The 27,196-nt window shown below is 40.6% G+C and overlaps 1 protein-coding gene across 1 annotated transcript; it reads right to left on the bottom strand.

Moving 5' to 3' along the window:
• Nucleotides 1-8,664: 8,664 nt before the first annotated feature.
• On the bottom strand, nt 8,665-26,545 carry RND3 (Rho family GTPase 3). The gene is made up of 5 exons (XM_030580823.1): nt 26,165-26,545; nt 25,722-25,809; nt 15,021-15,130; nt 13,190-13,324; nt 8,665-10,749 (listed from the first exon to the last, which is right to left on the bottom strand). Exons 1-5 carry the CDS (start codon nt 26,312-26,314, stop codon nt 10,498-10,500), a joined length of 735 nt encoding a protein of 244 aa, XP_030436683.1. The 5' UTR covers nt 26,315-26,545; the 3' UTR covers nt 8,665-10,497.
• Between the last annotated feature and the right edge of the window lie 651 nt (nt 26,546-27,196).

The following is a 27,196-nucleotide window of genomic DNA, read 5'->3' as shown; positions in this document are numbered from 1 at the left end:
CCTACCTTCAATACTATGGTTAGGGAGGATACCCTGCAAGGCTCTGATAGTCTCCAGTGCTACAGAGCAACTATTCTATAACTACTATTAATTGTGACTTACTACATCTGCAGCTGCACATATTCCAGAGTAAATTTTTTCCCTCTGCCTGCCATGTGAAAGACCCATCAACCAATTTCCTGCTGCAGCACCAGCAGCAGGGTAGATTGAAGTAGCAATTTCTCCTTTGTAGTTAAATGGATTTCAGCAAGGACAGCAATAGCCACAGATTCTGTTGATGTATTTGGAATGTATGATGCTGCTAGCTGAACTATTCCAAGCTATTACTCACTGGTGAAAGCGACTTCCAGGTTGATAAATACAACACATTTACATATATACATTGCACATAAAGACAAAAAATAGAGGGCCAACCCCCCGTTGATGAAAATGAGTCTAGTTCCAATGACTACATTAATTTAAACCCAGCTGAGGGCCTGGCCTGCAGATTTTAATCTTGAAGCTAAAACCCTCACATAAAGGTGCATTTTGCCAATCTTTCTCTTTTGATATTTGTACATAACTGCATGTCATGATTTTGTGATGATGAACATCATGCAAACAACACTGTACTGAGCACTTGTAAAAATTGACATTAATCTGTGTGTGTAATCCACATTTGTGTCTCAAATGCACCAATACATTTGTTTGTGTATTAATAAAGTGGTTCATATACATAGTCACCCTCTTCTCTATCACAATTAGATGTTGAACATTTAGGAATAAAAATCCACTTTAATTATATTATAAATTAACTGCTTGGTGTTCTATAAAAAAGGCAGTACTACATAATCAGCCCAAATACTAACATAATAGTTGTTTCGTTACTTATACACAGAACATATAATAAGCAAAACAATAAAAACTCTTGTCACATTTATCACCGTTAGTGCTATTATTTTAGGATGATTTAAAGCAAGAGTGGATGCAGCCTCCCGATTCAATGGATGAACTATACTGAACTCTTGGACATGATTTGGAGTTGTCAAGGGGGGCACCAATCACACACATGAGCACCCTCCACCACAGCACCACAACCCTAATCCTGGCCCGGTGTGAAAGGGACCCCTAAAGCTGCCCTGATTTATAGTCAAGCTAAAGCAAGAGTCACAGTGCCCTGGATTATGAACGATCTCTGCTCTTGAAAGCTGAGTGTTTGTAGGTTTTTAACCCTAGATCTGGTATTGAAAGGACAGGAGGAATTGAGACGTTTCTTCAGGGGAGAGCCATAAGCAAATTTCTGCCTCTGCATTTCCTACTGGTAGAGCAGGGAGCAGGTCAATAGTGGATTCCTTCTGCACAAAGAAGGGAGTGGGCTTTTATTGGCTTTCACAATACATCCTGCTGTTGGAGGGTGACAGCTAGTGGCCTGGTGATCTCATCCTGAAATCCTTTCTGCTGGCAGAGGTACCAGTGAAATCCCTCATTGGTCTCTCCTACTGGAGAAAGGAAGTGCATGTTGATACTGGCTTTCCTTTCCTCTGGACCACCCTAGATCTTCTCTTGAATCTTTGCCAGCAGTGGCCATGTATCCTGCTGCACCAGAGTGTGGTGGCACTCGCCCAATCATACACAACTTGCAAAGTGTTCTTGCTAATGTAAGTGAAGCAGCTGCCTAAAAGCAGCTCACAAAAATAACATGACCATGAATTCAGACACTAGGAAAAAGTAACTGCCTGGTCCTCCTGGGCCAGGTGGGCTACTGTGGTGGAGAGAAGTTACTGGCATCCTGGAGGACTTCCTGCTTCTGGACTGAATGGGAGGAGAACAGGTGTAATGTGTTCCCTGCATGAGACACAGGTAAGTAAGCAGGCAATAACATTCTGTACTGGCTGAAGTAAACTCACTGCTGTAATTCAAAGGGAAGGAGACAAAGCCAGCATGGCTAAGAAGAGAAAAAAATCACAAGCTTTCAGCCAAACACAAATGGGAGAAAAACCCCAACTCATGGCCACCATTGTTCTCTGGACATTCAGCAACAGCCAGGGCTTCAGCAGAACCTCTGAAGCAGCTTATCTTGTCTGGCCCCCTTCGATATCATAATAGAGTATGTGAAGTACGGCTTCAGACTGCAAACTAATGATGTGTGTTGCACAGCAAGTGAGGAGAGTGAAGAACTCCAGTATATTCAATGACAATTTAACCATAAGCCTAGAAACAAGACTGTCACATACATCATTTCCTCTCTTGAAGGTGTCATAAAATGCATTTGATGGCTGCTTTCATTTCTCCTGTCGTCCATGAACTATTAATGGCAAGGCAATTGTTGATGATCATAGTAGACAAGTGATATTGGAAGCTGTCTAATATATTTTGTCATAAATAAGTAGTACACTATGACATATGTGATATTACTAATAATTTGAACTATACTTGTTGGGTACCATATAGAGGGTCAGATTTTGCACTCATTTACACCAGGATCAGTCCAGACTAACTGCAATAGTTACTCCAAATTGACACTGGTATAACAAAGGGTAGATATTAGCTTGAAATCTGCCATTTGTTGTAATATGGTCATTTTAAAAGGCACCAATTGTCCTGGACAAGAAGAAAGACAAGATACGAGGAATGTGGTTTAACTAGACTGCAATTTTATTAAATAACACATCTGTGAACTATTTGGCAATAACTCATTCAGCTCAGGTCACTCTCCCTTTGTAATCTATTCCACCTGGTGGTGGGTGACCCTGTTAACCTGATCCCAAAACCATTACTGAGATCTCACCACCATCCATTGTATGAGAACTTAGGGAGTGGGGATAGCAGTGGATGTGTTATTCCTTGACTTTAGTAAAGCTTTTGATATGGTTTCCCACAGTATTCTTGCCAGCAAGTTAAAGTATGGAATGGATGAATGGACTATAAGGTGGATAGAAAGTTGGCTAGATCATCAGGCTAATTGGCAGCCGGTATCAAGCGGAGTGCCCCAAGAGTCAGTCCTGGGGCCAGTTTTGTTCAATATCGTCATTAACTATCTGAAAGATGGTGTGGGTTCACCCTCAGCAAGTTTGTAGATGACACTAAACTGAGAGGAGTAGTAGATACACTGGAGGGTAGTGATAGGATACAGAGAGACCTAGACAAATTAGAGGATTGGGCCAAAAGAAACCTGATGAGCAGGACCAGCGCTAGGGGTTTGAGCGCCCTAGGCGGACGGCAATTTCACCGCCCCACGCGCTGGTCCCGCGGCTCCGCTGGAGCTGCCGCAGTGGTGCCTGCGGAGGGTCCGGTGCTCCGTGGCTCCGGTGGAGCTGCTGCAGTCGTGCCTGTGGGAGGTCCATTGGAGCCGCGGAGCACCGGACCCTCCGCAGGCACCACTGCGCAGCTCCACCGGAGCCGCCTGCTGCCCCCTCTGGCAAAACGGCACCCACCATTTATTTTGGCGCCGTAGGCGATTGCCTAGGCTGCCTAAATGGTAGCGCCGGCCCTGCTGATGAGTTTCAACAAGTGCAGAGTCCTGCACCTAGGACAGAAGAATCCCATGCACTACTACAGACTAGGGACCAAGTGGCTAAGCAGCAGTTCTGCAGAAAAGGACCTAGGGGTTACAGTGGATGAGAAGCTGGATATGAGTCAACAGTGTGCCCTTGTTGCCGAGAAGGCTAACAGCATTTTGGGCTGTATAAGTAGGAGCATTGCCAGCAGATCGAGGGATGTGATCATTCCCCTCTATTCAGCATTGGTGAGGCCTCATCTGGAGTTCTGTGTCCAGTTTTGGGCCGCACATTACAAGAAGGATGTGGAAAAATTGGAAAGAATTCAAGAGAGGGCAACAAAAATTAGTAGGGGGCTGCAGTACATGACATGAGGAGAGGCTGCGGGAACTGGGATTATTTAGTCTGCGGAAGAGAAGAATAAGGGGGGATTTGATAGCTGCTTTCAACTACCTGAAAGGGGGTTCCAAAGAGGATGGAGCTAGGCTGTTCTCAGTGGTACCAGGTGACAGAACAAGGAGCAATGGTCTCAAGTTTCAGTGGGGGAGGTTTAGGTTGGATATTAGGAAAAACTATTTCACTAGGAAGGTGGTGAAGCACTGGAATGGGTTACCTACGGAGGTGGTGGAATCTTCTTCCTTAGAGGTTTTTAAGGTCAGGCTTGACAAAGCCCTGGCTGGGATGATTTATTTGGGAATTGATCCTATTTTGAGCAGGGGGTTGGACTAGACAACCTCCTGAGGTCCCTTCCAATCCTAATATTCTATGAAGCTATGACAGGGGGTTGTCGCTTCTTTGTATCACACATTAAGAGCCTCAGTCCCCTTCCCCATCTTCTTTAGGAGATGCCTTCTCCTAAGTCGCTTCCAATTCCAGTTTACCAGGGAACTGGGACCCTTATTGTGTTGGGTACTTGCCAGATTGTGACAAAATTAATTCTACAACCTAACCCACCAGACCCCTCAGCTGCTTACAGGAAGGCAAAAAACTCATTCCACCCTGGCAGAGAAAAGTTCCTTCCCAATTCCCAGCCCCAAGAAGATGACTAGCATGATGCCCGCAGCAAATATATATATTTTACTCTAACCTCAAGGAGGAAGGGAGGAGTTTTCTTCCTGGTACAGAATGGGAGCCCCAGGCAGGGGGATGTTCAATAAGCCTACTCCTTGAGCTCACAGGAGCCAATAGGCTTATTCCTCTGTCCAACCAATCAGCTTCCAGGTCCTCCTCAAGGAAGAGAAAGGGATGAAATCCTCAGATGGGCCAGGGGTTTTCTTTCCTCTGCTGGCCCAGATAAAGCCTCCCCACAGCTCTGAGGCTGTGAGGGGAGCACTGTGGGGAATACCAGTCAGAATTTTTCTTAGAGTGATTTTGCTATATCAGCAAAGAGGAATATTGTGCCAGTTGAAGATCTGATCCCTGGTACCCTAGTTGTACAGACATAGTAAGATACATTCCCTCCCCTCAAGAGCTTATAATCCAAATAGACAACGCGTGGCAGGGGAAACAAAAGCACAGAGAAGTGAAGTGACTGGCCCAAAGTCACAGAACAAATTGTTGGCAGAACCAGGAACCCCCAGGTCTTCTGAGTTCAATCCAGTCCAGTTACTCAGATTTTACTTGGTCCTTACTTAGGCAAACCCTTATTAACTTTAATAGGAATTTGAAATTGAAAAGCTGAATCAAAATTGAATTATTCATTCAGGATTTGTCCCATAATAGGTAACGGTGAAGTGTTAGATTTCCCAACCACTGCTCTGAAAGGAAATACAAAATATGTTAATGCTGTAGGATTTCCCCCTTTTCCACTGCTTACTTTTAAAAACGGGGCAAGCACAGACCTTTTTCTAGAGTTCCTCTCTCCTTCCCTAGCTGTAGCTCTGTAAACAGATCTATTTTTAGAGGAAAATAGAGACACTTGGCAGAACATTTCTTTTTGGATGTGGAACAACTTTACTCTTTCCAAGACTCTTGTGCAATTCTGTAGGGATAGGAGGTCCGCGCTAGTTCATTTCCTAATAAGAAACTAATAAATCATCATCTTTTTGGATATAAAGTGTTCCTAGTCAGCAGACTGAGCTGGTCAGTCTGCAGGAAAGCATAAAAGATTTTTCTGGTTTATTTATCCCAGAGATAAAACTTGTTCTAAACATGCTTTGCCAGGCCTGTATATAGACTGGACATAACTCTTCTACAAACCTATATAGAAACTGCAGTGGCTTTGTTAGCATGATTATATATAAAGTCAGTTCTTCTAACATGGCTTTATTTCTAGTGTAGATGTGGCCTTTGCAAAGACTAATAAGTCTGATCAGCACTCAGGATAGATTTGGGTGGGATTGAAGGTCTGTGAGATGATGTTTTAGCAAACTTTTCTTTGTAAAGGAAGATGTTCCTTAAAGTAAACTTTAATGTGTTGCGAGATTTCTACCATGTATTGAAGTTCTTTGGAGGCCCAGCCACTCACCACTGTGCTAAGTGCTGTACGTACAAAGATATGCCAAATAAGAGTCACAGATGATATCTCTTTTAGTCAAAAAGGCAGCAATAGTGCCAGCTTCCCCATTGTGCTCTGCAGATTCTGGCACAGAGGAGCCATTTTTTGAGGATGAAAGAATTAGATCCGTTTCCATTCCTACTCAGCCTGTAGTCTCTCTTCTGAGAGTGTGAGCAAGAGCATCTGTTATGGTAGATTTGCTTTCTTTCCATGCTGGGCACCAGGCAGAGACTGTAAACTCACTTCACAGATAAGTCACCAAACAGCAATGATCTGATGGTGACTGAGTGCCAGTGTTTTGAACCAGTGACTTACTGATGAAAAGGTCTCTGTATGTTACCAATGCCTTGAGGCAACAAGTCCACTACAGGTGGAGGGAAGTCTATACAAGAATGGTCTATACAATGATTGGCCTATTTTTTTTTAAATTTCACTTCTGCTGAGTTGACCTGAATTCATCCAGAAATCTTAAAACAGTCTGAGGTTTTTCTCTGCCTCACTCTTGCCACTCTGATGACTAGTAACTGACTAGTCATGCCTGTCTTACAGACAGGTTGTCTAGGTCTTTTTATGTTTGCTGAATAGCACATATGCAACCTGGTGATCTTTCTTTGTTCCTTACAGTCACCTAATTCCAGTGTCAATTCTAGTTCAGCATCATAAAATATTGCAGTATTTTGCAGTACTGTTCTCTTGCAGCCCCTTTGATATTTTTCTGCTGTTTATGTATCTAGTGAGATAATTCATTTGCTATACATGATTGCATAACCCAGTTGTGCAATAGAAGAATACAGAGGCAGAAGCCAAGTGTTTTTTGGGAATGCACTAACAAATGCAAATCTGCCAAATGTATTTCCTAGGACCAAAATGGCACTTAAGACATTTACCAGTGATTACAAATAAAAGATCTTGCAATTTACCACTTCTTTCACTAAGCTTAACTATAAGTTTGAAGGGGATGATACTTTTACAAACTTCAAGTCCTTAAAAAGCAAACAAAACATTTTCTTTGTTACTGATGTGGATTCTACTTTTGTGCATACCGTTAACCACAGCTACTCCATTTGAGAAAAGCAAAACTATTCTATTGATCATATTTCTTGGCTTAAAATATAGAATGCAAGTTACTTGGCTTTTCATGAAATAGTTTCTTAAAAAGGTACCAGGTGCTGCCCCCTCACCCTTCACCATTTTTTTAAACCCATAGTTTCAATATTAAGGACAAATATTTTTCCATGTGTGCACCCATGACCAGCTCATGTGTGCTTTGATGCCAAGAAACTAAAGTACAGTATCCTATGAATAGAGACCCATGTTTTAAATGATACATTAGATACAGTATTTCATTCAATATCTACAATTAAATAAAAGATTATCAAATCCACCATTCTATACATCTTCAGCTTTACTTTGAATACCCTGGGAGATGGCATATGATAACCCTTTCCCCATGATATAGATTACAACCTTGAACACTAACAAGATAGTCAACTGCTTGGGGACCCTCGGCAACTTTAAAGAAACTTAAACCAACTCATGTTTTTTTTTTTTTTGTAGGCTTTGAGGACACAACTCAGAACCTTCTCCTATTAGCTTCAGCTAACTCTTGGTTAAGGACTTTCCAACCATAAGGCTGGTCCAGCATGATTAATATTATTAAATTGTAATCCCACAAATAAAAGGAACTAGAGTTAGAGAAGAGGGACAAACGTGACTATTGGAAATGGAGTCTGACTTTCAAGCAATTGCTGCTCCTCAAGTGGGGCTAGTTTTAAGAATTCATTCAGGGTGAAATCCTGACCCCATTGAAGTTAGTGACAAAATCCATTGACTTGAATGGAGTTAGGAGTTCAGTCTCACTGTTCCACCATTATCCTGAAATATTTTAAGAGGAAGCTTGGAAACTCAACCTTCCCTTGTGGAGTGGGAGTTTTTCCTTCAGAGGCCACTGTAAATATGTCATATAGTGATGAGAGAAGACATGCATGCCTAATGCTAAAGAAAAGTCTGGTTTTACTTAATACAGAGCAATCAGCGAAGAATGTTTCATCACAGTCAAAATATTAACCCACCTATTACTGCCAAGGTCAGTGGAAAATAGGAAATTCTGCAGAAAGTGCAGACTCACAACTTACAGCAGTCTAAGGTTATGTCTGCACTGCAAAATGTTTTGGTATTCTGTTTTAAACTCATCAGCTCAAGTTAAAGCCAACAGAGAAGCCGGGGGTTGAACTCCAGCTGGTAACCTGAATTAAAAGTAAGCTGCCATGTCTTCTCGGCTATTTTAATCCAGGTAAGCTAAAATGAGTTAGGAACACACCTTTCTTTGTAGTGTAGACAAACCGTGAATGTTTGGAAGCCTCCTTAACATGCATTCAGTTTTTTAAAGGACAAAAAGAAGAATGTATTTCACTCATTTGCACCAGTTTACTCCCCTTCTACTCCCTGCCATCTCTCTGTAACTTTCTGGAAATGTGATTCAGACTAGTAACCCAATAAACACACACAATTCTAAATGGCAACATACCAAAATGGCATAACTGAAATGAGAGGCAACAAGGATAGGTCACAATTTCATTCAGACTGCATAAAAACTCCAAGATGTACACAGCATATGATTCAGTACAGTAATGTCAGGAAAACAAACACAAATTACAGAGAACGGGCCACACAGGTCATTTACACTAAGACTTGGTTATTATTTTTTATTCAAAGAAAAAAGGGTATTTTAATAAATACTGCAGAAACATTAATCAAACATACAAAGTGACTTCAACGTTAAAAAAAGAAAAGTAATGAATGTCCTGTTTTATAACAGTTATAACTTATTTTCTTTTTACAATACTTAAATACAGAAAGCACTTGCCAGCTATTTTGTAATACTGCCCTAAGCATATTGTTGCATCAGTCAAAAGCATATTATGGTGGTAAAATGGCTGGGGGGGGGTGGTTGTGGGAAGTGACTGGAATGGTTTTTTTTCTTTTTTGCAGAAACAAAGCAAGGTGCTGGTAACACGTAGGACTGAGTGCTTAAATTACCATCATCCTCTACCCTGCCACAGCTTAAAGCAAACACCACTTTAATACTTCAAAAATGAAGCATTATTACTGGAAAAGAATGCTTGTTTTCAGCAAGCTAGAGCAACACTGGTCAGAGTATCCTTTTAAAAAGAAGCCGTGATAATAATTGGCCAGTAAACATCTGCAACTTATTTTAAAGGCTGATTGATTTATTTCATGTAACTATAGCAATCAGCAAGTGAAAAAGAATTTGACTGAACCCGGTTCACTGAAGTAATGTTTAATGACCACTGTCTGGGTATGCACATATTAGTCCCTTAGGATTAAAATAGTATCCAGTTTCCACTGGGGGCTCCTTAAGGCCTCATTTCCTTACAGTGCTCTTTATAAGAAAATGAAATCTGAAATAAGAGATGGTCACCACAGGCAGCCCTGTTAGAATGTATCATATACAAGATAACTTGGCTATGTTGGTGCATGTGTGTACTGTTATTTTTGCTTAAACATAGTTGCAGAGAACCATACCACAGAATAGCACTTCTCCATTACACAGCCATAGGGCTTGGGAAGAACTGAGCACCTCCACTCCTGAAGACTAGGAGCTGAGGATTCTCAGCACCTAAACAGGATTGGGTATTAAAGCTGTAAGAATTATGTTTTAAACTGAGGATCATTTGTAATCATAACTGATAGCACCTTTCATCTGATTTTGCAACTCAACCTACAATGACATATCCATACAGTACATCATATCTTTACACAGAAGATGTAAAACAATAAAGTTTAAGAGCATTACTTTTTAAATACAATCACAATGATCAGCAGAAATAGTCAATGTTTTTGTTGTGCTAGGGCACTTATAATAATGGGAAGTCTCAACAGGTTCTCGTCATTAACATGTTTCAATTTAGCTTGTGCAGCCATCGCAGGAAGGCATGACTTCCAAGCTTTTCATATACAAGTTTTTCTCCGGATGACCCATGGGTCTTGATATAATTTCCATTTTAATGATGAGCTACAAGGAAATTAGATCATATCCTGTGGCAAAACTAACTGTAAGGTCATGGGGCTAGTTCCCCAACGAGGAGGATGTGTTATTAACATCTTTAATTTATTTTTAAAAAGGAACATTAAAATATTTTTTTAATTAAATCAAAGTAGGTATCCAGGAACAGATCTTTAAGAAAACAAACAACCACTGTCAAGGACATCTTCTTTCTCTGACGTGCTACTTTTCCTCTTCTTCTTTAGCACATTCAAATCTTTTCCTTTTTTGGCATTTCTTCCATGTAACATTTTTGACAGTCATCTCATTCAGATCCATCTCTTCCCACTGCTTAGTCTACATGCTGAATCCCTAAATACAATCTCACACAAAAGGTGAAGAGTATCCTTTAAAGTATTGACTTAAGCCCACACATTATATACCACTTTGGCTGTGTACTTCATTGAGTCTTCACCTTTCCTGAACACATTGTCTCTTCCTAAGGAAACCTAGATCCTTCACATCACTGTGCAGCTCTTTGCTTTGTCCTTTCGCAAATCTGTAGCAACTGCAGATAGTTCTGGCCTGCCAGACATGTGTGAAATTCGCTTTGTTGCCCTCTGTGATTTGTTCCGCTTAACATTTTTGTTTGTTTTGTTTACACATGCCAATGTGGCAACATGAAAAATGTCTCTTACACTGTTCTCTGACTGTAAGGCTGAGCATTCAATGTAAGTGGCTGCTCCAATCTGTTTGGCCATATTTGTACCCTGGGGGGAGAGAAAAAGAAATGGCAATCAATAAGGAGGTTTTGTACAAAGCCAAAGTAAACCATATGGTTATTTTTCAGCATTGTTTGCATACATAATGTTGTATGAAAACTAAATCTAAAACAACAAAGTGACAAACAAACTCACTGGGTTTTTTGCAAAATAGAGATAGGGATATGCACCCAAAATGCATTATACACGTATCTAAGAATTGTTTCTTGTGAGGAAATATGAATAATTTGAAAGCTATACATAATAAGGACAATGACCTGTCTATACCTGAAAACAAAAACATTACTGATTTTTCCTATTCAGAAAATATGTACTTTTTGGTTTGGGAGACTCATATTCATCCTGAAAGGTACTGGCCTGACTGCCTGAAAAAAATCAAATCTTTATCTCTGCACAGAAAGGCACCTGTTGTGCAGCAGCAGCAGCACTTCCTTACAGCCCTGTCAAATGCTACCCACCCGCATCAGCAGGTGGGGGAACTTGATGGGGCTAAAAATGAAAAGGGGACAATCCCAACAGTAAGGGAAGGAGACATTAATCAAGGGCCAATATTTATCTTCTGACCCTGGGAGTCTCTAGAACCCGTTGGTCAGCTGGAGAGAGAGATGCTGATTGGCCAGCATTCCCCTGCTCCCAGGATTCCCCTGCTCCCAGCTGGTGCAGGGGCCACTTGGAGCCTCTCTTGACTCTCTTCCAGCAGTGAGTTAAGTAGGGACATGTTTAGTATCAAACTGAGGTACTGGGGTGGAACTGTTTATTCATTGCAACTTGTGCACAATGTTCCGCTAGCAAATTGGCCCCCGCTCCCAACCCTTTCAGGTAACCTATCAAACAATGATCAGATGGTATCAACATTTGGTCTCGGTCAATGTGGGCTGGATTCAAATCAATGAACTAGAGAGGAAAGCCTGCATATTCCATTACCAAACATGCTGTGATTAACCAGTATTTTAACAAGCTGACACTATACCATTATAATGCTTTATTTACAGTCTTTTGTAAGTCCTCAGTTACTGAGCAACAGCCATGCACTTTCCTCATGTAAATGGCTATACAATCAAAGGCAGTATGGCTGAACAATGCACCATACTCTAAAATAAATTCTCTTTCAGCTATATATTAAAAAGGACTGTCAGTGAAAACACCCTCAGCAAAGAGAATTAAAATTTAATTCAGAATAATAATGATAAACTACATGGATAATACAAGTGTTTCCTAATACCCCATGTACAACTGTGTTACATACCCCAGTTATACTGTAACAAATACATGACAGTGCTACTCTACTCTGTCCAGGTTCTTAGATTCACACTGCTGATCTCAGTTCTGATATCACATCCTCAGGACACAGTTTAGAGTCCAAGCATGTTGGAAGGGTAGAACTTTGGCATCAAGAATGCATATGCACCATGCAGATGAGAAAAGAATCTTGGCCAAAATTTGCAACAGAATGTTTCTCTGATCATTTTAAACACAAAATGTTCTAAATAAATAAAACTGAGTATTTTTGTTGTGATAATTTAACAGTTTCTGCCAGACTTTCGGTTTACATTTTAAGGTTTATTAAATGTCAAAGCACTTTTCAAATTCATCAAGCAAAGAAAATGTGTTGGAGGTGGTGAGGTATGAGGAAAATTCAAGGTGCTTTTGTATATCACAGAGCCTTGGTGCCCTGTTATAGGTTTGTTACACTGACAGTACAGTATTGGGTGAAAAATGAGCCACCACTTCACTATATATGGAACAATTTACTTTTAAGGACTTAAACCAACCAACCACTAAATCTGCCCTGATGTTGGGGTTCACCAAAATTCAGCTTTGCATGTACAACAGACATTAGCAAAGTGAGCATCAGAGCTGCCTTGATCCCTGATTTGGGCACTCAAATTTAAAGACCAGGCTGATTTGCTGATTGCACTATGTTGCTTGTAGTTAAATGTCTTTTTCCACATCAGTGGCAATGCACACGAGAGGTGTGTGAACTCAAAGCACAATAGGTTGCACATTAAGTGGTCTGTGTAGACCCTGCTGGCCCAGACTAAAAGTTCCCTAGTGTGCATTAACAGAGTGCTGTGTCAGGCTGCCTATAGACTCAGCAAAATGACTGCATTAGTTTACATTCAGTTCACTTTTTAAAGATTTTCTCTGCAACCATTAGAGCTAGAAACATATTTATGTGAAGCTTATACTTCTGGGACACAAGTCTGCAGGAACATGTGAATTCTGCAGGCACAGAATACACAGCCTCTGATGTTTTCAGACTCACCTATGGTGATCATTAGGTAACAGCGTGTATCTAACTATTTTAATGTAAATAAGCACAGTGCAGAGGGAGTGCTGTTTCTCTTAAAAGTGAATGCAATGTTACCGAGCTGCATATTTCCCACCACCACCAAGTAAGAAGTGGAAAGAATGAGACATGACATACCTGATCATATGATACTGGTGTCTGCCTGTGATTGGAAAGCTCCACTAATGTGCTCACATCTGTGCGCAGATCAGACTTGCAACCCACCAGAAGCATTTTGGTGTTAGGACAAAATTCCTGAATTTCACCTTTCCACTGTAAAATATTGTTTTGTTACTATACTAATTCAGTACATTTAGATTAATTAAAGCATGCTAGTGAAAAGAGGCAATGGAAACAGGATTAGAGTTTGGTAAATCACAAAAAGCATTTTTTACATATATACATGACATTGGTACTCATTTAACTTGTAACCATGCTACAAATTGGCTTTGATGATTTAAGAGCATATGAACTAGAAGCTTCCAATCTAGGGCAGAACTTGCAACCCCTACCCACCCGCTAGTCCTGCTGACTTGAATTGAAATGTCCATTCATGTGAGTGAGGATTGTCAGAGCCATGCCCTGATCCCGCCTACAGTCAGTAAACAGTATACAATCTCATTCTCTCACCCTATGATTCACTGGTTTTACCCACATTGCAGTAGAAATAACAAAGGGTGTTACCATGAGCTAATTCAAACAGTTCCTCAAATGACTAATTAGAAGCAGGTCTCAGACAAATATAAAACAAAGATAATCGTATATTGGCTCAGATTTTTTACAGCACTCAAAGCCGTTTAATCTGCAGAGAATCAATTTGTGGTCAAATAATATGCTTAATCCTGAATACACAATAGTGTACTGTATATCTTGTGCAAATACTGTATGTGAATATGGACATAAAGGTGTTTTTCAGGTTTCTTCAGACTAAATCTGTCAAATCTTAGAATCATTAACATTTGATGGCGAACACTTTAATTTTTACATGTGTATTGAAAAAAAAATCTACCACACTTCTGTAAACAAGTGAAAACACAGTACCCACTTTATTCAGGATCTAAAATATTGTGTGTTCTGTACATGGAGAGCTAGACAGGAAGAGACATTAATAAAAAAACCCAAACCCATTCCCACACTTTTGTTGACATTGTCAGTGATGGTGATGCTCAGACAAGAAAATGAGTTATTTTACTTTCAGATCCATTCAAATAAAGGAGGAAAAACAGAAGTGGCCTAACTCCTAATCTTCATGGAAAAAACTGTATTAGTGGACAAAGTAGTCAGTAAACTCTAAAGTTAACATTGCAGAATTCTTGATTCATGCTGCATCAAGAAAGGGGAGAAGTCTGAGAAGTCACAAAGGGGCAGGTGCCTGGTCCTCAAATGTAGCTGAGCTTTAGTTTTGCTGAGAAATCATGCAGTAATCCTGCAGACCATGGAGCATCTGAAAGGAAGGCCTGCACTTCTACACTGCTTTGAGTCCCCTTCCTCAGGAGTCATGTCGCTGGCTCTTCCACTCTCACTGCGTATCACCACCCCTATAACATGGAGTAAAAGCTATGGTGGAGGTCTTAATGCCGGGCAGACTAGTATTAACTAGTATTAACTGTGTCAATGCAAATTGCTATAGAGTCTTTAATCCCCTTTGCTAGAGGAGCATGCCTTGAAAGGCAGCTTCTTCATGGCTCCACTCCTCCTTTTGACACTAAAATACTTGCAAAGGGCTTTTGGGAGTGAATATTCTACTTAATTCCACTCCCCTAATGCCTCTTCTTCTGAGTATTTTTCAGTCTTCTCAAACGATGGACTAAAATTCCAGCTCTGCAAAGTGCAGTTATGGGATTATTTTAGTGAAACAATCCAATGATGAAGATTATACACTTGGAAATAGTGACACATTTCAGAGTTTTAAAAACAGATTCTATTTATAAACAGTTTTGAATTAAAAAATATAGTCCCATACACTTGCCTTTTTTAGCACGCTGTCAAGGGTTTCTGGCCGGCTGATGTCAAAACAAATCAAGACAGCATCGGAATCTGGATAGGAAAGCGGGCGGACATTGTCATAATAAGGAGACCCTGTCCAGAAACAAGAAATTATTTTATTGCTTAAATATTCTTTTCTTCTGCAGTCATGCAAACTTATTCAGAAGGTTTACAGTAAAGCTCTTGAATGGCATGTCATTATCCCTTCCTCCAAAACATACTACATTTCCAAGATTATTTTTGGTGCTCACTTCTCCAATTCCTTCTTGGGCCTAGCCCTAAATAAGGGCGATTTATTCTTCGGGTAGTTAATCAGGTTAGTAGCCCAGTAATTAAACTTCCTTTCCAAGCTTGAACGCAGCTGTGACACTCCCTGACAGCCCAAACAGTGAAATCAGGTCTGGGATAGAGTATGGAGCAAGTGACAGGCATTTCTCAGAAAAGTTTGGGTTTGGGTATGATCCCACCAAAGGCTTGTGTGACCTAATGAGCTTTTTGTGTCTCTTTTTTTATGACTATAGAAAATCAGGAAGTGTGGGAGCCATTACCCATTGCTGGACTAGGTGATCTAACATGTCTTTTCCATCTCTTACGCCAATGATTCTAAAAGTTTGAATGTCCCTCAGCTGTTTATCAGAACTGACTGAATCCCTATAGTTGGCAAAAATCAGCAGTATTCTCAAGACAGAAGGCTCTTTCACACATACTTTGTACTCTACTTCTGGACCCCTCCAGAAGCTGGACTAAACTTTCAGTCCTCAAAAGCAGTATATTCAATGAGTCTTGGGTGAATGTTGGGAGATCTTAATGTTTTTCAGAAGCCTAGTTGGAAGGAATCCCCTCACGTGAGCACATAGGCCTCTCAACAATGGCAGGACAGACCACCATTGCATATTTTAAAGGTGTCTTCAATGGTCAAGACTAGAATAAAATGGTGTTTGCTCAATGAAAGAAAGCCTTAGGATACTGTACAGAAGTTACTCCAGTAAATGTATGTGATATAAACATAGGCCCAACCATGCAAAGACTTATACGTGGTGTAAGCTTTACACACTGTGAGTAGCACCATTGGTTTCACTGAGATTACTCAGTGTGTAAAGTTAAGCATGAGCACAAATCTCTGTAGGAATGTGGCTATAATAGGTATCGACTAAAGGACTCTGAGATAGGTGACTACGGGCCAAATTCTCTGCTAGTGTAAATAGGTGCATATCCATAGATGAAATTCCATTGAAGTCAATCTTCATTAGCAGAGAATTTGGCCCTAGACCTGTTAAAACTTCACTCATTAGGGCTCTGATTCAGCAGGGTTCTTATGCACATGAGCAGTCCCATGGACTGAATTGAGGGCTTGATTTAAGAAAGGTATACCTATAGCTTAAGAAAAGCTAGGACATAAAACAAATAATTAAGTTTCTGTATTTCTCCATTCCATGGACCTAAAAAGATGGCACATGACATTTTTATGAGACAATAGCATAATGATTTTTTTTAAAGTGTGTTGTATGATTCATCAGCTAATTAGATCCTTTATTTTCTTCAAACTATCCACAGCTAAGCTGAAAAACAATCATGATTAACCGGAATAGAAAAATTCCGTAAGTTTCTCCCTGAAAGAAAAACAGTTCATGCTGTTACACAAGGTAGTAAGAGAAAGAGTAAGAACACATCACAGTGCATTCCAGCTGGACAGCTTATGCTAGAAAAGAACTGCAAGAATTCTAGGAATTTTGTTTTTGAAATTAGAAGCAACTTATGGGCAATGAAGCATTACCCAACTAGGCAGAAAAAGGTAGTTTGACAAAACTGGGCTTCCCCTCCAAAAATTCCCCCAGAAGAATTGTAGACAATGTCAATCCCACAATGAATTAATGAATGAATATTCATAGCTTCAGAATGCTGCTCTTCAAAAACTTTTAGCACTCTGACATTAAACAAAATACTAGAGGAAAAATATCAGCTATAGTAGGTCTGACTAAGTAAATATTCAAAATACTGGGCCAAGTCCTGCTCTCAATTATACCAGTATAAATCTGGAAAAATTACATTGGCTTCAGCTGAATTTCTGCATTTACTCTGGTGTAAAGGAGAGTTAAATTTGGCCTCTTTGTGGAATGTACAAGGCCCATATTTTGCCTCTAGATTTCTGTGTCCTACAAAATAGTTTCAATAGTTGCTTATTTAACCTCCTTTGTGTAATATTTTGATATCTGTGGGCTCTCAATCACAGTGACACTATGTTCTATATTTATTATTGCATCAGAAGATCTGACGTATGTACTGGACCAGTACTGCAACTTAGCTGACCTTTCAAAAAGGAAAAATCATATGGATAAGTATACCAAAGAAGGAAACAATCATATGCCCTCCCTCCTACTCCAAAAAAAAAACAGAGAAAATGGTTTTAGCTTTCTACATAAGACATATTAGGACTAATTCATCCATGGTGAAACTCAATTGAAATGAAAGGGAAGAGTTTGCTCCAATATATGTATTATGCTTCTGCTGTGCCAATCATATCAATAAAATACATTCTTTTCTTACAAATCCTGTTCTATGTTGTAAAAGGGTATTGTGATGGGGCATCTTCCTCACCAATATCTGTCCCTACTGTTAAATCTGCCTCAAGGGAAATGATCTGCCAGAGAGGTTGCACGCCAGGCTCCCAATCCTTGGCAGATATTCTGTTATACGTCACAGATGCTATCATGAGACCTATGCTGTTTTGTAGAACAGCAGAAAAGTGTACTGTATCACAAACTCCACGCCTAGCCATCCTGCTCTGTGCTCACTAGTTAGTTGTGTGAACCACTTCATGCCTCCCACCTTTCCTCCCTCTCAGCATAGCTCAGACAAGTAAGAGCAGGATTAGCCCTTTGTCTTTAAGATCATTAATATTGGGAAAGATAAAAGTTGCCAGCTAAAGAGAAATCTTAAAAAGCCACACCCAAAAACTAATTTCTTAGACACATACCTAACTGCTCAGTCACTACTCCTCAAGGATACAACATATACCATATATGTGCATAAATATGCATTTATGCATACGGAGGCATTCAGCTTAGTGACTCCACTCAACATACCAACTCCAGATGTTTCTTTTTTTATGTTGTTTCCTTTTGAGTCTCTCATGTTAAAATGCTGAACACTAAGATAGTTAAGTGTGATCTGTCAGTTTGGTTGTAAACTAGATATACTTGACACATTCTTTTCTCTGAGGACGTGTGTGGTAGAATTAATAGGAATCTTAAAATATTGACGGTGTGGAATGTTTCAACCGAAGAAATACATTTACTGGTTTCATTCAGCAGCAATAACCAAATCTTTGTGATTACACAAGTAAAGAACATCTAAGAACCTAACTGCATGACTCAATTCAATGTAACATTTCATCATTTATCCCAAAGAAATTCTCAGAACCAAAAGGAATCTTAGGAATGTGAATCAAGTCTATACAGACTTTCTGAATACAGTTCAATATCACTCTGTTCAATCTTTTTCTCAAGTTAGTGTACCAATCTGAAACCATGCCAAGACTAGAGAATAGGAGAAGAATTCACAAACAGAGCGGCCATACTCCCATCAAAACTCAACATTTATTTCAATTTTGTTAGAGCAGATTGGTGGCAACCATGAACACATTTTTGTCAGGGCTAATTTTACATTTTATCCAAAACCTGCCTGACAGAGTACATGATCATCTTATTCTGTGGCAGAGATTGGTTCCAAAAGCATTTTTTATTTCTTAGTTCTATTTGGTAAATTACATAAAGAGCTTAAGCCTGAATTGGCTAAATATTTTAATAACTGCCTTTTTAAGATCTTATGTTTCAGATAGAGTTAAATGAGCAAAACTCGTATTCATTGTCATTTTAAAAATACATTTAGGCCCTGATCCAGAAGTACATGATTAAAATTAAGCCAGTGAGTACTTTCAATAACTTTAATAAAATTAGACATGTGCTTAAATGCTTTGCTGGAGCAGGATATTAGTGATAGTGTAAGATGCCAGATCACTGTTACTGGCTACTGAAATCCTCTGTTTATCCACAGAACACACAAAGCTTTTCCACACATTGCCTAAACAATGTGGCTTAACCTTAACTACCTAGGAGGGACCAACTCTAGGTAGTTCATTGTTCTTTCTCAATGTAATTCTTGGCTGCTCTACTGAGACTGCCCATAGGATGTCATTTCATGTTGTATGGAATACATGACACTGGTACAGTAGCATTATTTCATTTCTTACAGACCATCAAACAGCCATCAGATGTTAACAATTTGTGGCCATTTTTTTTTTTGATCGGTCAAATAGCCAGTGACCCATAAGTGAAGGATTGCCTTATCCCATATCAACTCCCTGAACTGTCTAGTTACTAGCTTCATGTGTTAAAAAACTGGGGTGGTAACTATCAGAAGTACACACTTCACTGAATCTCTCTTGCTGGCATCCTTCTTTTAATACTTCACTGAACGATTTTGGGGAAATGAAGGCCATTTTATTTATTATGTAGCAGAATTCAATGATTTATCACCTCCAAATGCAGGAAGTACTACAAGCATTCACAATAATTTAGTGTATTTATGGATTTAGCAATCTTTCACTCTAAGCAAAAACTATTATTTAAATGCTGGTCTTTTCCCTGACCTCTTATAAATCTTTTCCATTTCCCATTTATCAACAATACTTTTTTAAAAAAATTAAAACAAATTATGTGGCAATTATGTGTTTTTCAGCTATTACCAAAGAGTATAGGCCCCAACTTGACCAACTAGTAGGTGATCGGAAAGACAAAGATTTCAAACTCTGAAATACCTCTATGGTGCTTTCTGCTTTTGTTGGTTCTCTATTAAATGCAATTCTGGTATGTTACAACTCTAATTTATATATTTTGCAAAATGGTTCAGTGGAAAGATCTTCGTAATTAATGTTACATTTTTACACAGACACCAAGCACACTGTGCACATGCAAATCACAGTAAAGCTAGTTTGTTTGAAGCTCTAAAGCCCTTCTGAATTTAATTATATGCTAATCCTCAGCACTGCAATACTATTTCTGGTCCTGTAGAGAATTATTTTATTAGAGTGTTCGGCACAAAGCCCACATTTCAACTTCATATGTATGCTACAAAAATGACCTACAGTCTATAGTTAGACATGGAGAGAAAGACAGACATATTTAAAGCCCCAAATGTTCTTACTGCTTTGCAGCGTTCTGCTGTACAAATAAAAATTTGAATTTAAAAAAGTAATTTTAATGTAAGGAGGCAAAAACTTGCTAACAGAATATATTTAAAGTTTGATGTATGAACGATAGACTGAAAAAAGTCTGTGTCATGTAGCTACTCATCGTAGTTTCCATGAGAACATTGTGAAGGTTCTTCAGCTGCCAAATGGAATAGTCCTGTGAAATATTCTGCTTAGCAAAATGAACATATTGCACCTTAACTGGCTAGAGACTATCATACAATATCACTACAGAGTGAAATAATTTCTAAAGAATGATATTGCAACCAGATAGCACTAATTTGAAAAAAAGGCTTGGTAGTTCTATACTAGTTAAATCTCATTTTGATAGGAATTTTTCTTTATGTTAGGAGTAATTTTAATCCTTTTAAAGACTTATAGGTTTAGACAGCACCAGAAAATATTTTAGATAATCTTTCTTCCTACCCCATCCACATTTTTAAACATATAATGTCCTAGCTCCATATTTAGACTTTGATCATCTTGGAAATTCATTAAGAACTTTCCACATAAATTTATGCTTGGCTTTAAAATGTTTCTAAACATCCAGTATGTGGTGCCCAGTGTTTTGTAGTTGTGGTCCTAGACCATACATTATATATTGGTCAGTTTTATATGTAACCAAAACCAGTGCTAACACTGGGGTCTGATACCACTCTGAGGCAGGATTATGAGATTCTACTTTATCCATGCCTGGAGGTTTGCCATTCACCTCAATGGGAGCAGAATTAGGCCTCGAAATCGCAATATCTGGCTCTTGAAGAACTCAGTGGCAAGACTTCCATCAACTTCAATTAATTGGAGGTACAGGGTATTGATTAGTCAGCCTGGAATCGCGATGCAAGCTGTCTGTAGTTTAAAGAAAACACACAAGACAGTTTAACACAATCAAAAATTAATATTGGAGACTGATAAAGTCATCTTGAAATGTCTCAGGTTATGGCTGTCAAAGTCAACTAAATGGCATCATTTTTATGTAAAATATATAAATGTATTCCGAGTGGCATCATTGTCTCAATGTGTTGTAATGTGATTTTCTAATACCTTGAATGCTAGATGTTTTCTTAATATAAAAACCTAAAAATCAATAATAATTTGCAAAAATTAACCAGTGACATAAAATAATTTTATTAGCTTGAATTTTGCTGTGGGCCCAGTCCTGCCACCACTGAATTTAATGGGAGTTTAGGCCTATATTGTAATTCAACAGATAAAAACAGGACAAAGATTTGTAAAATGACAAATCAAGAAGAACTTGAGATAAGACAAAAATGTTAATTTATCTTTTGAAGTCTTCTTGTCTGGTAGTGTGATTTTTGTATTGAGTGGCCCAGGTTTGTGGTAGTATTTATTCTAACAATCAATGAGAGCTGGTTGTTTTTACCTATAACCCCAAATCACTAAATCAAGCATTCAGCAATGCTTTATACAAAACAAAGTATTCGTTTGATCTTTCAGCTTTACCACTCTGACAATTGTAGTTTTAAATTGCAAGCATATTAACCCTGTGATCCTGCACTTTTGACTCACGCAAATATTAGCTCCCTGATCAGAACCCAAATAGTGTATTATATAGGAGTTCTAAAGCATTTTCAGGTATATATTCCTGTAAGACTACCTCTTCCCTTTTTAAAATACTGCAAAATGTATATTTCATTACATGAATACATCTGATCTATTTTTTCACACTGATTTCAAACCTTTATATGTCAAAGAAGTTGACCTGTGAAGAATGGGTTACTTTTTAATTAATAAAAATAAAGATGTATGTTTCAATATAAATCCGCTCACTGGAGATTTTCTATGACTTCAGAAAGCTACAGTGTAGAGTTTGTTTGTGCAATGAGTGGTTATCTTATGCTGTGGAGCTGCAACGAAAATGAAAACTCAGACCTGGTACTATGTTTTATTACACTCTAAAAGTTTGTAACCCTTACTTGTTTGTATTGTTAGCCATCTTGCTTTTTGAAAATACTATTGCGCCTGGGCTATGAAACTACTTGCTTTTCCAGGCAACAGTGCAGCACAAAATCAGAGACCACACCTGGCCAATCAGAATAAAGTCAATTATCTTAAGTCCAAAAATTACCAATATATTTTTTTTAAATCTCTACATGAATTTAATTTCCAGTATCAGGATCATCCTGCCATTTTGGAGAAGGAGTTGCCTTCATCAGGGCCAGCACCAAGACAGGTCATCCATATAAACTATGCACCTGTCTAACGATCAGACAAAGAAAAAATATTTGAGAAAGGAGTTGTATGCCCTATTCAGTTTCCTCAACCCAGATTTACTAATCTAATGCTGTGGTTCCCAATCACAGATACTCAAACCTTTGTTGACACTGCAGTCTTTTGTGGTTGTCATTCCCAGCTTCCCCTTCTCTGCCTTAATGTGTCATCTCTAACTAGCTCCTTTCACGTCTTGGTGCTCTAATTTGCAGTGGCTCTTGGGCTGTTCTCAGTTCCAGTCTTTCCCATAGCACTTAGGTGCCATGGCAAATTAGGGTGGGCACAGTTGAATAGGGGATTTGGCAGAGGTCTGTACAGCTGAGATCTTCATCTGATAAACTGATACAGCAGGCCCTAAAATGTTGGGAAGTTACTGATCTAAAGTAAGATCTAACTACTTGGCTGGTAGTTAGAGAATGCAAGGTCCCTCAGATAGACATCAGCACACAGAAAAGCTGAACCCCTGGGAAACTATTAGCATGCCAGTTAACCTTTGAAATAGAATCCATGACCAGGCATCTGAGTCAGTATTTCTGAAACAGGAGTGGGAAACACAGTGGAAGGGGGGAAACAAACCAACCTAAATACTGCTTTTGTGGTGTCCTTATTTACAATGGAGAGGAGGAATTATATTCTGTCATCGCTTGATGACTAGCTAAGGCTCAGCTCCAACATCCTGCTTGTTAACATTGGGTCTAACACCAGGGACATAGACAAGCATTATGTTTTGTCAAATGTTGGAACACAAAAAAACCCACTAAAAAAAAAATCCTATAGGAACATCAGCTGACTTCATCTAACATTATCCCATGTGCACACACATCTTATCTTTTAGTCCCCTAGTGTCCTGTAAGGAGAATAGGGGTTACAAAGCTGGGATGATGATCCGGGAGCACAGATTCTTAAGACAGCCCTTCCTGTCATGTCAAACAATATCCTGTGTTTTTACTTGTCATGCTCATTCTCCTTCCATTACAACATAGACTGATCTTTTCATTAATGGAGATTTTTATTCCCCCTCCCTTTTCTCACATAATGTAGATGGCTGGGAGAATCTCTCTGTAGATAAAGAGAATTAGAGCCAGATGCAGCTGTCTTCCACATACAGCTGCCATTCACATCTGAAGGCAAACACTTCATTGATGAGAACAGCAATAATGTGTTCCTTAGGGTTGGTCACCAAGGCAGTGCGGGATGTTTAGTTCCTGTCTTATAGTGGATTCCATCAAGAATCCCACAAAGGCTGCTGCTTTGCAGTTGAATGCTGGATTGTAAGAAAATGATTTATCTGTCCCTGAACTCCCTTCCTGATCTTAGCCTCATGTACAACACAAACAGCCACTTGCTTTGGCACTTGATGCTCTCATGCAGAGTCTCCCGAGTCTTAAAATTATTGCAAAGCCAGAAAAGGACTTGACTATGTTGTTTTTCATCTGATTCTGTTAAAGCCACACAAGGCAGTACTCTTGACAGAGGACTTGCTCCCCAGGCTATGCAATGAGAAGATAAATTGAATTCAGTTTCCTTGGATTCTGCTGCCCTGTGGGTGCTGCTCTGTTTCCTGCTTAGACTCATGTTCCTCTCCACTCACTAGGCGGTCTGTCCCTTTACCACATTCCATTGTCTCTGTACCACTGGGTGCTGGATGCAACTCCCACATTCACTTGTCTTTCCTGCCTTTGGTTGCTCTCTACAACTCCCTTATCTTCCTCTCACTGAGTGATCTCTTTCTGCATTTCTACCCATTCCCTTTGTTACTCTGGAGTTCAGTGCCCTCTCATTCTACCTGCCACTCTCCAAAGATTCTCCTGCCACTCCCCTACAAAAAACTACCTCCTGCCTCCCGCTCTCAGCCATCTGCCCCTCCTGTCAGAGCTCTGTCTCCCCAGTGCCCGATTTCCACATTTCCTTCCCTTTCCAGCCCTTGGTTCTGATTCTCCCAGAAGGTCAGTTCCTGACATATTCTCTCATTCCCCATGCTCTCTGTTTCCCTGAGGAGGCTTGTTACCCCAATGCTCTCTGGCCTATCAGGAAGCCTTTCCTATATCATGTGTTCTGTTGTCTCTAGGAGGTTTGTCCTTTCCACACTTCCTGTCCCCTCACAAGTCTGTGTCCCCCAAAAGCTCTGTTTATCTCCCTTCTAACCCCCAGCCCCCGCTGAGTCCACTCTTTGATCCCAGTGTTCTCATCCTGTGACTGTGGTGAGGGTCAGATCAGGTATCCACAGACTCACTGCCCTGCTCACAACACACCCTGCAGTAGAAGAGGAGGAAAAGCAGTGCAGCTGAGCTGTGGGCAGGGCTTCCTCTCTCTGCAGGCTGCAGAACTGGGTTGTGGTGGAGGGGGAAGAATGGACTAGATGCTAACCCATTTGTGCCTGGTGGAGTAGTGGGAAATTGAACAAAAATTTGAAAGAGGGGCCATGCACTATTGTCCTCCCATCTCCCAAGCTAAAAGTTGGGGAAGGGTTTGGGATGGGTCTCTTTGTACCCTGCTATAATTACACATATGGCTGTACATCCTTCCCTCCAGGCATCAGAAGTATCACAGAGTTCCTGCTCTCAGGCCACTTCTTCAGCTGATAGCCCCCTAATGGCTTTAGAACCCAATCCTGCACATTTACACTCTGGGAAACTTTACTTCCCCAAGACAGACACCCCTTGCACGAGTTACAGCTGTTTCTGTGCAGTGTTTGGAGGATTGGGCCCATAGTAGGCAAAAAAAACCTAAAAACCACACTTCAGCAAAACTCCCCAAACCCACTCAGATACTGGTGTGACTATTAATCTCACTGTTTTTGTATAATCACGTTTTACCCAAGAAGAACCCCTGCTGGCTTTCACAGCAGTGATGACAAATATTAAAATGAAAGGCTCATGATATGCAATAATAACCTTCTCTCATCTGCTGGGCTAATTACTACACGAACTTTTTGGTTAGGGGGGGGCTGAATACAACTGAGGCAAATTAAAACAATGCCTCCCCGTTATAGGTGACTATTAAACTAGAAAGCAGCTGAAATTCCTGCTTGAAAGAATGAATTAATCCGTAAAAGCTCAATGGGTATTTGTGTCACACAGGAGCAAATATTTAGATTTAGCAATCACTTATTAATATTCATGATTAAGAGACTGCTCAGAGTCACAAGTATGCCATGAATGCAGAAATAATCACGAGGCATTTGCTATGCTGCAGGTCTCTTACCCGAAGTGTCCCACAGACTCAGCTCTATTCTTTGTGTGTCAATTTCAAAACTGGCCGTGTAATTTTCAAATACTGTAGGGACATAATTCTGAATGAGAGAGAGAGAGAGAGAGAGAGAGAGAAACAAGGACAACGTTATTGTCTTTTAAATCCACAAACATCCCAGCAAGCCCGTCTGACATCGTTCACTGCATTGGAGAACAAGTTGTAGAAACGAACAGCTGGGTTCAGAAATGCACTTTCCCCCACATTTAAGCGTTTTCCTTTTCCACTGCAGAGTCAGTTATTGAAATCACAGTGGCTGATTTACAAGCAAACATACGTCTGCACAATTGTAAAAGACTTTGACCGGGAGAGAAACACCCGTGAAGGTTAAAAATAGAGGCTGTGCAGGGTTTGCTCCATCTCGGGACTAGGAGACAAAGCGTGAGCGCGAGACATACCTCTGGGAAGCAGTCCTTAGCAAAGACATGGAGAAGCGCTGTTTTCCCACACTGGCTATCACCAACCACCACAATTTTACACTTCACGTTCTGGTTAGGATCCATGATAGATTTGCTGGATAATTTCTGGCTCGCTCTTCTCTCCTTCATTGATGTTGCCTTATTTTCTCTCGCAGCAAAAAATAGTGAGTTTGCCCAAAAGAAATAAAGCCACCGAAACACCCAGCTAAGTAGGAGCCTGGCGCCCCGCGCTCCCCTCGCAAGATGATCCCTGCTGCGCAGCCCGTCTCCCAAGTCCAATTCCGAGCCGACTGCTTTGTCTCACTCCTCCTTAGCCGACTTTATACGGCCCCTCTTCCAATCCTGTCTCCTCTCAATGAGGGAGAAACCGATCCGCCTCTTCCCCTTTTATGGAGCCCAGGGAGATTGTAAAAGCTGGCTGCCTCCAGCCCGCCCTCTAGGGGAGCAGCGCCGCGGTGCACCGCAGAGCCACGCCGCTGGGCCGGGGCCGGGAGACCTGGAAGGCCGGAGAAGGCTTTGCCGGGACAAGTCTGTGCATGCAGGGCAGAGCTCCCCGGAGCTCGGGAGAAGCCCTGGCTGATACACCGTGTGTGGGGCTGACAGGTTCATACGGGGCGGCGGGACCCGCTGCCTGGACTCACAGGGAAATGCCCCCAGCTGGGTGAGAGGAAGAGGAAGCTCCTTTCCCTCGCTGCCCCCCACTTTTTATCCTCCCTCCTTAACCCCCCGCGGGCTCGCCTCCCTCTTGCACTTCGTGTTCCTATTGTCTCTTTATCTCTCTTCTGCTGTCTTGCCGCTCCAGCAGCGCCCCGCTGTCCCCTAAGCGAAGCCCAAAGGCTCTGCCCCCCGCGATCCTTCCTGCAGCGCCCCCAGCGCCGCGCCCCCCGCAATCCTTCCTGCAGCGCCCCCAACCCCAACGCCGCTCCGCCCGTGATCCTTTCTGCAGCGCCCCCAGCGCCGTGCCCCCGCGATCCTTCCTGCAGCGCCCCCAACCCCAGCGCCGTGCCCCTG

The sequence above is a fragment of the Gopherus evgoodei genome, chromosome 11 (assembly GCF_007399415.2).
Source record: "Gopherus evgoodei ecotype Sinaloan lineage chromosome 11, rGopEvg1_v1.p, whole genome shotgun sequence".
Lineage (NCBI taxonomy): Eukaryota > Metazoa > Chordata > Testudines > Testudinidae > Gopherus > Gopherus evgoodei.
This window is presented reverse-complemented; position numbering and strand designations above follow the sequence as displayed.